The sequence below is a fragment of the Carlito syrichta genome, unplaced genomic scaffold (genome assembly GCF_000164805.1).
Source record: "Carlito syrichta isolate Samal-C Ts95f unplaced genomic scaffold, Tarsius_syrichta-2.0.1 Scaffold314344, whole genome shotgun sequence".
Classification (NCBI taxonomy): domain Eukaryota; kingdom Metazoa; phylum Chordata; class Mammalia; order Primates; family Tarsiidae; genus Carlito; species Carlito syrichta.
The window spans coordinates 601202-614340 of NW_007258440.1; the positions used below are offsets into that span (position 1 = coordinate 601202).

General features: G+C 43.3%; 1 protein-coding gene across 2 annotated transcripts in view; it reads right to left on the reverse strand.

Moving 5' to 3' along the window:
• Nucleotides 1–11152: 11152 nt before the first annotated feature.
• The window catches only part of MRPL42 (mitochondrial ribosomal protein L42), a 21051-nt gene continuing 19064 nt past the window's right edge, over nt 11153–13139 (reverse strand). For both annotated transcript variants that reach the window (XM_008071504.1, XM_021719274.1), the window contains exon 6: nt 11153–11315. In XM_008071504.1, the coding sequence (XP_008069695.1) occupies nt 11270–11315 (46 nt within the window). In that variant the 3' untranslated portion in view covers nt 11153–11269. The remainder of the gene's footprint in view (nt 11316–13139) is intronic.

A 13139-nucleotide genomic window follows, 5' to 3' on the forward strand; every position in this document is an offset into this window, starting at 1 on the left:
CCCAAAGTTATAGACGCACAAAAACCTGCACAGCATGTTTATAGTAGTTTTACAATTACCAAAACTTGGGAGCAAGCAACCAAGATGTCCTTCAGGAGGTAAAGGAATAAGCTGTGCTACACCCAGGCAGTGGAGTGTTGTTCCAGGTTAAAAAGGAATGAGCTACCAAGCTGTGAAAAGAAATAGAGGAAGCGTAAATGCATGTCACCAAGAGAAAAAACCCAACCTGAAAGGCTACATATTGCAAGATTCCAACTGTGGGACATTTTGGAAAAGGCAAGACCATGGAGACAAAGAAAAGACAGGGGGTAGCCGGGGTTATTGGAAAGGAAGGGATGAACAGTTCGAGCACAGAGGATTTTCCAGGCAGTGACTCTACTCTGTGTGACACTATAAAGATGGACACATGTCCTTATACATTTGTCCAGACCCATAGAGTGCACAACACCAGAGGTGAGCCCTCACGTGAACCATGGGTTCTGGATGGTGATGGTGTGTCAACAGGAGTTCATCAACTGGAACATTCTGCGGGGGGTGAGGGGCATGTGGATACTGAGGGACGCTGCACATGGAGGGGGAGCTGGGGATGTATAGGAAGTCTCTGTGCCTTCTCAGTTTTGCTGTCAATCTAAATCTGCTTTAAAAAAAATTAAGCTTCTTAAAGTGCTAAGAAAAATGAACAAATGATTTTAACAAATATTTCACCAAAGATGATATATGAGTGACTAACAAGTACATGAACAGAAACCTAACAATATTATTTATCAGAGAAGTGCAAATTAAAACCATGTTGTAGTACCTTACACCCACTAGAATGGCTAAAACTAAAAATACTGGTGATGTGTCATGGGGGAAGGATACAGAGCGACTGGAACTTTCATGGTGGTGAGAACGTAAAATGGTTCAACCACTCTGGAAAACAGTTTGGCAGGTTCTCGCAAAGCTAAACATATACTTACCATACAACCCAACAATTCAACTCCCACCCAGGAAAAATGAGAACATATGTCTACACAAATATCCATATGCCCTTTATTCATAGTAGTCTAAAACTGGAAACAATCCAAAGTTCATCAACAGGTAAATTCATTCATTATATTGTGGTATGTTCACACAATATAATCCTACATAACAATGTTAAAAAGTAAACTACTGCTACTACATGCAGCAATTAATGGTGAATCAGAAAATTACGCTGAGTGGGGAAAAAAAGCCAGGCACAAAAGACTACACACACTATAATTCTATTTATATAAAATTTTGGTTGGGTGTGGTGGCTCATCCCTCTAATCTCAGCACTTTGGGAGACCGAGGCGAGAGTCCAGGGGTTTGAGACCAGCCTAGGCGATTTGGTAAGCCTCGTCACTACTCACCGCAGCCTGTAATCCCGCACCTTTGGGAGGCTAAGGTGAGTGGATTGCCTGAGCTCGCGGGTTCGAGACCCGCCTGGGCAACTTGGCGAGACCGCATCTCTACAATAAATCAAAAATTAGCAGAGCGTGGTAGCGCATGCCTGTAGTACCAGCTACTTGGAAGGCTGAGGCGAAAGGATTGCCAGAGCCCAGCAGGTCGAGGCTGCAGTGGCCGGGAGCGGCCACTGCACTCCAGTCTGGGTAACAGAGTGAGACTACAACTCAAAAAAAATAAATAAATAAAAAATAAATAAATAAATAAAAAATATATTAGCCAAGGGTGGTGGCACATGCCTGTAGTTCCAGCTACTTGAAAGACTGAGCAGAAGGATTGCCTGAGTCCAGCAGGTCCAGGCTGCGGTGGCCATGAGCATGCCACTGCACTCTAGCCTAGGCAACAGAGTGGAACTCTGATGCAAAAAAAAAAAAAAAAATCTAATCAATTGTGACAGAAAGCAGATTGGTGGTTGTTTAGGGCTGGGAATCGGGGGCATTGATAATAAAAAGGCCTGAGATAAATTTTGGGTTGATAAAAATCCGCTATATCTTGGGCATAGCCACAAGGGTCTGTACATTTGCCAAAGCTCATCAAACTATACATTAAAATGTGTGCATTTGATTCTATCTAGATTTTTTAAAAATGGCTCTCCATGAAGCACTCTTTCCCAACTAATCTTATCCCCTGTGACAACTTCTTGTGAACTTGAATAATGGTATCCAATCTATCAGTGGAGTACTAATTGTTGCATTTTGGTCTTGGATTGTTTAACAGGCCAGACTGCTTTAATTTTTGGACTCTCTCCCCACCTCCACTCCACCCCTAGGTGACTAGTGTGTGTGGAAGAGACAGAGTGAAAATGTGTGGTTTTACTGGTAAAGAAATTATCAGTGACTGTATTGAGCATATCACTGAGTGATCATTTGAGTAGAGATGGTTTTTATAAGTAAAGTTATGAATTTCCTTTGGATATTGGGAACGAGAACTCCAACTGGTTTCTGACTGTGAATCAAATATACCACGTGCACTCAGCTCTGTCCTATGGGGAGCCATGACCATCTAAACCCAAGCGCAAATTGATTAAGCTCTACTGCTTCCTACCGTGAAGAGAATGGCCATGGTATTAGCTGCTTTGAGAGGTGGAGTCAGGACCCTATGCCCTTGACTCTGAGATGGCCATGTGGAAGTGGTGTTGGGCCATCTCCAAGACTCTGCCTCAAGAAGCCATGCAGCTTCCAATCTGGCACTCTTGGAACCTGAAGCTGTGGGGATAATCCCATCTGGCTTGCTAGATGTGAGATGCAGCGTCCCCCGCTACCTCAGCTCACGGTCATCAACACCAGACGTGGGTGACGCCATCCAGGACCTGCCAACTTCATCGGTCCAACTAATGACCTCAGTTGCACAGGCAAGTTCGGTCAAGATCAGCTAAGCCTGACCTAGTCTGGAAGAATCACCCAGAACTGTGTACTAAATAAAAGGCTGTTGTTTGAAGCCAATAGCTTCGGGGTGGTTTGTTAATTAGCAAAAGATAACTGGTACTCAAGGATGCATCCAACGTTCCCCTAAAAGACAGATCCTCCAAGTAGCTTTAAACGCTTACTAATCATTCATAAAATCCCTAAAAGAAATGGAAAGTGAAGGTTGAAACTGACAAGAAGTTATTTATTTCTCCCTGTAAATAGTAATCAGAAAATAAGGTAGAGTGTCTTGGAATGAATAACTAAAACAAGGAAGGAAGTGACCCAGACTTCAGTATTAAATGTATGATTTCAGGGCCTCGCTTGGTGGCAAACTGCAGCCAGCTCACACCAACCTGTAAACTCCAACTGTTAAATGTTCAAGAATTTTGTGAGCCAGTTGTTAAACTGTCAGTAGCTTAAAATCAGCCATGATAGGGGTGTTTACATCATGGAAATTGGCAAACATTACAAGTTAGAACCCATTGCTAAATCTTTCCTAGTACATGCGGGGCACTTCTGTCACTAAAGGTACGTTTCAACAGCACATATATGCGTAAGTATATATATCCTTAACAGTTAAAGAAGACATTGGTTGGTTCTGCCATGATCTGTGATCTTGGGCAAATTAGTTAGTCTCTCTAGATCTCAGTTTCGTATCTGTGTCTTCCAACATCTTTCAGCCTATCTTTCATTCTATCCTCTATGGTCTTACATATGGAAATTGTACCTGGATGCAGCCATCGAAAAGTCCAATGGGATCATTCCAGCAGGATCGCCATACTGGCCATGTTACTAACTACAGACATTGCTCTGATTCAAGACAAGGGAGGAAGTGGTGTAATCTTAACTCAATGTGTTTGGGACTGCGGTGAGGAAGAGACGAATTCTGACCAGAGGAAAAAGAAGAGAAGGTCTGGACACCAAATTCTGTCACTTGGGAATAGATCTTGTCTTTTTTTGTTTGTTTGCTTTGTTTTTGTTTTGGAGTAGGAGTCTCACTCTGTTGCCCAGGCTAGAGTGCAGTGACACACACACACACACAGCTACCATTGCCTTGACCTGCTGGGCTTAAGCAATTCTTCTGCCTCAGCCTTCCAAGTAGCTGGAACTATAGGTGTGTGCCACCACCCTCAGCTAATTTTTAAAATTTATTTACTGTAGACCTGAGGTCTCGCAAAGTTGCCCAGGATGGTCTCAAACCCCTGGGCTCAGGCAATCCTCTTGCTTCTGCCTCCCAAAGTGCTGGGATTACAGATGTGAGCCACTGCACCCAACCAGGTCTCATCTTTGAATCCATGGTGGCTTGAACTCTACAAGTACTTAATAAAATCTGCAGAAATGATTAGATGCCTGGAGAGAACATTACACAGAAGATACATTCTTGCTGAATTAAAGAATCAGAAGAAATCATAAGGTTTATTCTTGTGATGAAATTGTGAGATGAAATTGTGAGACTGCCTCAGTTTCCCCATCTACAAAGAGGTGCTCATGAGAATCAGACCGCCATGCCCGTGAAGCATCCTGGGCTTCCTGTGGGAGGGTGCTATTTAGATCTGAGATTACTGAATCAGAATGAATGTCTTTGCAGAGAACGAGAAAGCGCGTGACGTGTCATTCGCCAGCACCCGGCTGCACTCCAAATATTCTCGCTTTCAGAAAGCTGAACAGCACTGTAAAAAATAGCAGGGGATGATGGCTGAGCTCAATTGAGAAGAGCTTTCTTTGGCATCAGAATATTTGAAAAGTATTTTGGGAAGAAGGTTAGCAAGTTATTTTGAACTTCTGACGGAAAATAAATCTAAGGACTCATTCCCTTTGCCTAAAAGCAATGGAGACATTTATTTATGCTTCAGCCAATAAAACAGTTTGCTAACTACTAGTGTTTGTGGGCTGATATTTAATTTGACTTTCATCTGGAAATAAAGACAAATACACATGAAACTGGTGAAGTGTTCCTTGAGTAAGGGCTTGCCGGAAGGACCCAGAGTCATCCAGAATGAAGGACCATGTCTTATTTTGCCTTAAAAATGCCTGACGTTGAATGCAATGCCTCTCAGGACATGCAGATGCTGCACCTGCCATCTTGCAGTCAGTGTCACTCCAGCTCTTATGTCATGAGTGCTCAGCTGCAGGCAAGTAGAATTAGGACATGGAATGACACAGACCAGAGTATGATACTGAATGCGCAGACCCTGTCCCCAGGGAGACCCACAAACAGTATTCTCAGTCTCCACCATGCCAGGCGTTTCAGAGACACCTCCACCTCAGATCTCATTCAAGGGAAACTGAGGTCAAAATCCTCTACACTAGAGCAATTTCTTTTATGAAACCACATTCGGATGCCTGTGAAGCCATGGATGTGCTGGACAGCATGAGGCACAAGGGCCACGGTGACACACACACTCAGACAGGGTACGTAGTCAGGGAGATGGACTTTCATCAAATCAACAAAAGGAGCTTCATCGCCAACACTGGCAAGGTGCTCTGGAGAGACGTACGGTGTTGGGACCTGAGGTAGTTCAAGGAAGCTACGTTGCAGCGGGCACGTGGTGTTCGCAGGGAAGGCAGAGGAAGCATTCACTGGTCACACTGCTAAGGAGATGGGGGGTATCACAGGCCCTTGGAGGGCTGGCAAGGGCCTGACACTCACTGCTCTTTACATGCTTTTAAATGAGACGTGTACTCAATTTAATGTGGCTCACTAAATTAAAACACTTTCGGGAATCCCTTTCCTACTAAATTGATAAAGACTTTTTAAAATATTAATACAAGAGTAGAGAAAATGTCTTCATGCACTGCTGATAGAAGTGTGAAGTTTAAACCACTGACATTTCTGCATGCCTTTTGACTCAATGATTACATTTACAGAAACTAAGCTGGGAAGACACTCAGTGTGACCCACAAAGATGTGAATAATATGGAACAAACAGAAACAAGGATCATAACTAACATTAGGGAGGCAACTAAATAATGTCAGTCCAGATTATAGAGTAATATGTACCCAATAAATCAGGGTACTTAATACAGAAACTTAATATGGAAAAAATTCAGATCAGTGAAAAAGTATCATGAAATAACATGCACGAGTCCTATATTTTTAAAATATATTTATGCAGAGAAGTACAAAGGAAGAAGGTATACAAAATAATGCTAACAATATTATCTTTGGATCATGCAAATTTTATTTTCTCCTTGGTCTCCAATTTTTAGAATGCATTATTCTCATGCTTAGTAAAAATTCTGTCAATATTACAAAAAGTAAGTAGCTCAGCAGATAATAGTCCAGTGGATACTATGGTCCTCAGGGACTACTTTTTGCTGCTGGCCTACCAAGAAGGATGCCACCAACATGCTAGATGAATGGACAAGCAGAATGAATAATGACCTCAGAATATTCCAACACTTAACTTCACTACTGCCATTTATTCTGCAAGTCATTCTCAAGGCATCCAAATTCCCTGCTAATTAAGTGCTTTTAAGTCGTCTTTGGGTGAGGAAATGTTTCGATTGAGCCGTGTGAGAGTGCCCTCTGGTGGTTCCACCAATGATGCTTTTTGTCTTTTTTTTTTTTTTTTTTTTTGAGTCAGGGTCTCACTCTGTTGCCCAGGCTGAGTGCAGTGGCATGGTCATGACCCCCCTGACCTCCTGGGCTTAGGAGGGTGATCCTTCTACCTAAACCTCTCAGTAGCTGGGACTATATTTGCAATGTCTCACTAATTTTTAATTTATTGATCTATTTATCTATTTATGTATTTATTTTGCAGTCAAGATTTCACTATGTTGTCCAGGCTGGTCTCAGACTCCTGGACTCAAACAATCCTCCCATCTCAGCTTCCCAATGTGTGGGGATTACAGGCATGAGTCACTGTGCCTGGTCTCTTTCCACCTCATCACAATGGAAATACAGGAACTGGGTAGTACGTTTCTCATAAAGTTATTTAATTTTTTTTTCTTTATAAAAAAATTTTAGGGCCAGGCACAGTGGCTCACACCTATAATCCCAGCACTTTGGGAGGACGAGGTGAGAAGATTACCTGAGCCCATGGTTTCAAGACCAGCCTGGGCAACTTGGTGAGGCCTCATCACTACAATAAATCCAAAAATTAGCTGGACATAGTGGCGCATAACTGTAGTTCCAACTAATTGGAAAGCTGAGGTGGAAGATCGCCTGAGCCCAGCAAGTCGAGGCTGCAGTGGTCATGAGCGTGCCACTGCACTCCAGCCTGGACAACAAAGTGAGACTCTAAATTTTAAAAAAATTTTTAATTTTTTTTGTAGAGACAGAATCTCACTATGCTACTCAAACTGGTCTTGAACTCCTGGCCTCAAGCAAGCCTCCTAACTCAGCCTCCCAAAGAGCTGGGATTACAGGCATGAGCCACCACGCCCCAGTCAAATTTAATTTAAAAAAGCAACCCCCTTTATGTAATTGTTAAGTGTCTATAAAATCAGAAGAGTAAGTAGACCTCTCATAAGATGCTGGTGATGATAAATACTAGGTTTCTATCTCTGGGGTGGGGGTATGGGAGGCAGGGTGAGGACACTGGTGACAGAGCGTGTATTTATTTAGCAAAATAAAGAATCAGCAACTGTGAAAACCAAAACCCAGAAACGACAGGGTTAATTTATACTTCCAGTACAATAAAGCCAAAGTCATTTCTCCAAAGCACATGACATGTAGCTATGTGGTTTTCACCTCTTAGATATGAATAGTTCCCATTTAGGAGATATTTGTACTTAGAAAAAAAGACCATCTTTGCCATTATTTTTCTGCTAGGTTTTTGTTCTACATTTATATCATATCTAAAACTTTAGAAAATTTTGGATATAAATCAACTTGAGAGAAAGGTAACCATTTCTGAAAGATACATCAACATGCTGGCAAGTAAATATTTCTGATTTATCAAGGTCTTGTTTTTTTTCCCTTTAATCTTTCAAAAAACATGAATAATATATTAACGAAAAAAGTAAACCACTTAAAAATCTAACCGTGAGTGACTGAGGGCCTCTTACTAATGACTTCCTTAGCTGCCTCCTAATCACTATGGCTCACATCCTACTGGTCATGTGAAACTTCAGCTAAACATTCTTTATGAAAATAACTAGATCAAAAAACAGACCAAGAGAGACATTTTTCACATACATTTTACAAATACTGTATCACAAATGTTTTACAATACAAGCTTAAATAAAGCACCTGTTCACCTTTTGAAAAGATTCCCGGTTGAGCACAGTGGCTCATGCCTACAATCCCAGCACTTTAGGAGGCCAAGGTGAGATAATTGCTGGGGCCAGGAATTTGAGACCAGCCTGGACAACATAGCAAGACCCCGTATCTAGAAAAAATTTTTTAAAAATTGACAGGCTGAGCTGGGCTCGGTGGCTCAGCCTGTAATCCTGCGCCTTGGAAGATTGAGGTGAGTGGACTGCCTGATCCCGCGGGTTCGAGACCCACCTGGGCAGCTTGGCGAGACCTCATCTCTACAGTAAATCAAAAAATTAGCTGGGCGTGGTAGCGTGCGCCTGTAGTTCCAGCTACTTGGAAGGCTGAGGCGGAAGGATCGCCAGAGCCCCGCAGGTCGAGGCTGCGGTGGCTGGGAGTGGCCACTGCACTCCAGTCTGGGCGACAGAGTGAGACCCCAACTCAAAAAAAAAAAAAAAATTGATAGGCATGGTGGTGTGCACCTGTGGTTCCAGCTACTCGGGAGGATAAAGCAGGAGGATGGCTTGAGTCCAGGAGTTGGAGGCTTCCATGAACTACACTTGTGCCACTGCACTCCAGTCTGAGAGACAGAGCGAGACATCTGTCTCTAAAAAATTTTGACAAAAAAGATTCCTTACCTCCTAAGCAGAAACTGCAGTGGCAGCAATGCTATCAAGGAACACATGTAAGCTGGCAGTGACAAGCAAGTGGATAATCTATGAACATTCTCATAACACCAGCTTAGTGATATGAGCATGTTCATCAGACAGCAGCTGTTTCCATGTGTTCTAAAGCTAGCATAATTTTTTAAGACAGCCAGAAAAAAATCCTTCAAAACAAATTGTGTAACATTCTATCCAGAAAAATGCCCAGGAAAGCACATTCTTGGGTGATAGAAACTGCCCCTTTGTCACAGTGATGCACTGAACAAAAGCCTGGAGCGTGACAGCTGAATCCTGGCTCTCTGCTCCTAAGGTTAGGGTCAAGTCAGTTAGTTAGCTTTCCCTGTAAAACAGGAGCTGATACTTCTTCAAAGGATTATTTTGAGAATAATAATGGATGGAAAGGGCTAGCACAGCAGTTCCAAATCTTTTTGGCATCAGGGACCAGTTTCATGGAAGACAATTTTTCCAGATGGTAGGGGGGGAAGATGGTTTCGGGATGATTCAAGCGCATTCCATTTATTGTACACTTTGTTTCTATTGTTTCTACATTGCTGTATAATAAAATAATGATTATTGGCTGGGTTCAGTGACTCAACCTGTAATCCCAGCACTTAGGGAGGCCATGACAAGTGGATTGCCTCAGCCTGTGGATTCGAGACCAGCCCGGGCAACTTGGCAAGACCTTGTATTTATAAAAAATAAATAGCCAGGCGTGGTAGTGTGCATCTGTAGTTCTAGCTACTTGGAAGGCTGAGGCGGAAGGATCACCAGAACTCAGCAAGTCAACACTGGGGTGGCTGTGAGCGGGCCACTGCATTCCAGTCTGGGTGACAGAGTGAGACGCTAACTCAAAAAAATAAAAATAATGATTATTATAAAATTATTATTCTGGCCGGGCTTGGTGGCTCAGCCTGCGATCCCGCATTTTGGGAGGCTGAGGTGAGTGAATTGCCTGAGCCTGCAGGTTCGAGACCCGCCTGGGCAACTTGGCGAGACCTCATCTCTACAATAAATCAAAAAAATTAGCCAGGCATGGTAGTGTGCTCCTGTAGTTCCAGCTACTTGGAAGGCTGAGGCGGAAGGATCACCGGATCCCAGCAGGTCGAGGTTGCAATGGCCAGGAGCATACCACTGCACTCCAGTCTGGGCGACAGAGTGAGACTCCAACTCAAAAAAAAAAAATCATTATTCTGATGCATCTGCAAGTAATTGATTTATTATGGTCTCTTGTAGTCACACTTCCCTGCTAATGTTAATCTGTATTTGCATCACCACCTCAGCTCCAGCTCCGATCGTCAGGATTAGATTCTCATAAGGAGTCACAACCTAGATCCCTCCTCGCATGCACAGTTCACAATAGGATTCAAGCTCTAATGCCACCACTGATCTGACAGATGGCACTCAGGTAGTAATGCAAGCAATGGGGAGTAGCTGTAAATACAGATGAAGCTTAGCTCACTTGCTTGCTGCTCACCTCCTGTCATGGGGCGGTTCCTAACAAGCCACGAACTAGTACCCATCCATGGAATGGGTTGGGGACCTCTGGCCTAGCAGACGTTAGAAACTAATTAAAAGGTAACTAATTTCATTATTTTCAAGAAGCCAATCAAAACACTGTAACATTTCTGGGTAGACCTCAGGGATTTATTCTCAAAGGCAATTAAAAAATCCCCTATGAACATTTTTATTAATCATATTTACACTACCGACAGTGTTGGGTTAATGATATAAAAATGCTTAATCATACTAAGCACATAGAAATAGAGATGCTAGGCTGGGTGCAGTGCAGTAATCTCAACACTTTAGGAGGCCAAGTCGGGAGGGCTGCTTAAGCCCAAGAGTTTGAGACCTGGGCAATATAGTGAGACCTAGTCTCTACAAAAAAATTTAAAAATTAGCTAGGCATGGTGGTGCATGCCTGTACTCCCAGGTACTTGGGAGGCTGAGGCAGGAGGATTGCTTGAACGCAGGAATACAAGGTTGCAGTGAACTGTGATTGTGCCACTGAATTCCAACCTGGGCAACAAAGAGAGACCATGGCTCAAAAAAAAAAAAGGAAATAGAGATGCTTCTTGATTTACAATGGGATTATGTCCCAATAAACCCAATGTAAGCTGAAAATATCTTAAGTCAGAAATGCTAGCCTACCTTAAACACGCTCAGAACACTTACATTATCCACAGCTAGGCAAAATCTCCAAATCAAAGTTTATTTTATGATAAAGTGTTGAATATCTTATGTTATTGACTGATGTTCTGCTGAATGCGTCTGGTTTTAACAACATGGAAAAATTTTAAGTCAGGGGCCATATGTAAATAAAAGACTTTAATATCCAAAGAGGAAATAGGTTTCTCTAAGTGAGAATGTCATATCGAGAACTAATCAATATATAAAAGACATACACATTCGAATACATGAAAGACATTTATTGTTACTACTTTATTCTATACCACATGAGTGAATGCACCAGGCTGTACTCTCTCAACAGCAAGTAGGTGCCTTCGTTGTGACTCCCAAGACCCTCAGGATCATCTGTCCTTTGGAGGGTTCAGTTTCATACGACGTCTGTGATACCTTGAAAAGAAGAAAATACCTGGGATAAGATGATTTTGTTTTTGCTTTCTTTTTTGAGTAGGAGTCTCACTCCGTCACCCAGGCTGGAGTGCAGTGGCACACTCATGGCCACCCCAGCCTCGACCTGCTGAGCACCGGCGATCCTTCCACCTCAGCCTTCCAAGTAGCCAGAACTACAGGCGTGCACTATCACGCCTGGCTAATTTTTTGATTTATTGTAGAGATGAGGTCTCACCATGTTGCCCAGGCGGTCTCGAACCAGTGGGCTCAGGCAACCCCCAAATTGCTGAGATTACAGGTTTGAGTCACCACACCCAGCTGGTTTTTTTTGTTGTTTTTTTTTTGAGTCCTGTTACCCAGGCTGGAGTGCAGTGGCATTCTTGGGGCCACTGCAGCCTCAACCTGCTGGGCTCAAGTGATCCTTCTGTCTTAGCCTTCCAAATAGCTGGAACTACAAGCATGCACCACCACACCTGGCTAATTTTTTTACTTATTGTAGAGATAAGGTCTCACCACGTTGCCCAGGCAGGTCTTGAACCCCTTAACTCCGGTAATCCTCTCGCCTCTGCCTCCCAAAGTGTTGGGATTACAGGCGTGAGCCACTACACTAGGCTAGGATGATTTTAATAAAAGTTAATTACTCCTGATAAAAATCTGAGGTTTGTATAATTATTTTGCTGTTTGTCAGAACCACTTTAAAAATCAGTGAAACTATACATATACATATAAAACCATATATGTATCTAACTATACACATAAACACATACACATACATACAAATAGTTAGATTCAGCTCAGGTATTTCTTTTTTTTTTTTTTTGAGTTGGAGTCTCACTGTCACCCAGGCTGGAGTGCAGTGGCCGCTCCTGCTCCCGGCCACTACAGCCTCGACCTGCTGGGCTCCGGCGATCCTTCCGCCTCAGCCTTCCAAGTAGCTGAACTACAGGCGCGCACTACCACGCCTGGCTAATTTTTTTGATTTATTGTAGAGATGAGGCCTCGCCAAGTTGCCCAGGCGGGTCTCGAACCCGCAGGCTCAGGCAATCCACACACCTCAGCCTCCCAAAGGCGCAGGATTACAGACTGAGCAACTGAGCACAGCTCAGGTATTTCTTAATAAGACACATTACCCCCATTGTAAAAGTTTCCTTTCCCTTTTTTTTTTTTGAGTTGGAGTCTCACTCTGTCACCCAGACTGGAGTGCAGTGGCCGTCCCTGGACACTGCAGCCTCGACCTGCTGGGCTCCAGCGATCCTTTCATCTTGCTCCCAAGTAGCTGGAACTACAGGCGCGCGCTACCACGATGGAGTAATTGTTGATTTATTGTAGAGATGAGGTCTTACCAAGTTGCCCAGGCGGGTCTTGAACCCGCGGGCTCGGGCAATCCACTCACCTCAGCCTCCCAAAGGCACAGGATTACAGGCTGAGCCACCGAGCCTGGCTCCTTTCCTTTTTTTAACAAATATTTTTTATTTCTTCACAAGTCAATTAACTGTTTTTTTTCCCTAAAGAAATTTTTAAATTAAAAAAAAAGAAAAATCCAGGTACAGTGACTCACGTCTGTAATCCCAGCACTTTGGGAGGTGGAAGCGAGGGGATTTACTGAGCATAGGGGTTCGAGACAAGCCTGGGCAACTTGGCAAGACCTCGTCTCTACAATAAGTCAAAAAAATTAGCCAGTCATGGTGCCGCACACCTGCAGTCACAGCTATTTGGAAGGTTGAGGTGGAAGGATCGCCTGAGCCCAGCAGATCAACACTGCAGTGGCCGTGAGCATGCCACTGCACTCCAGCCTGGGTGACAGAGTGAGACTTGGACTCAAAA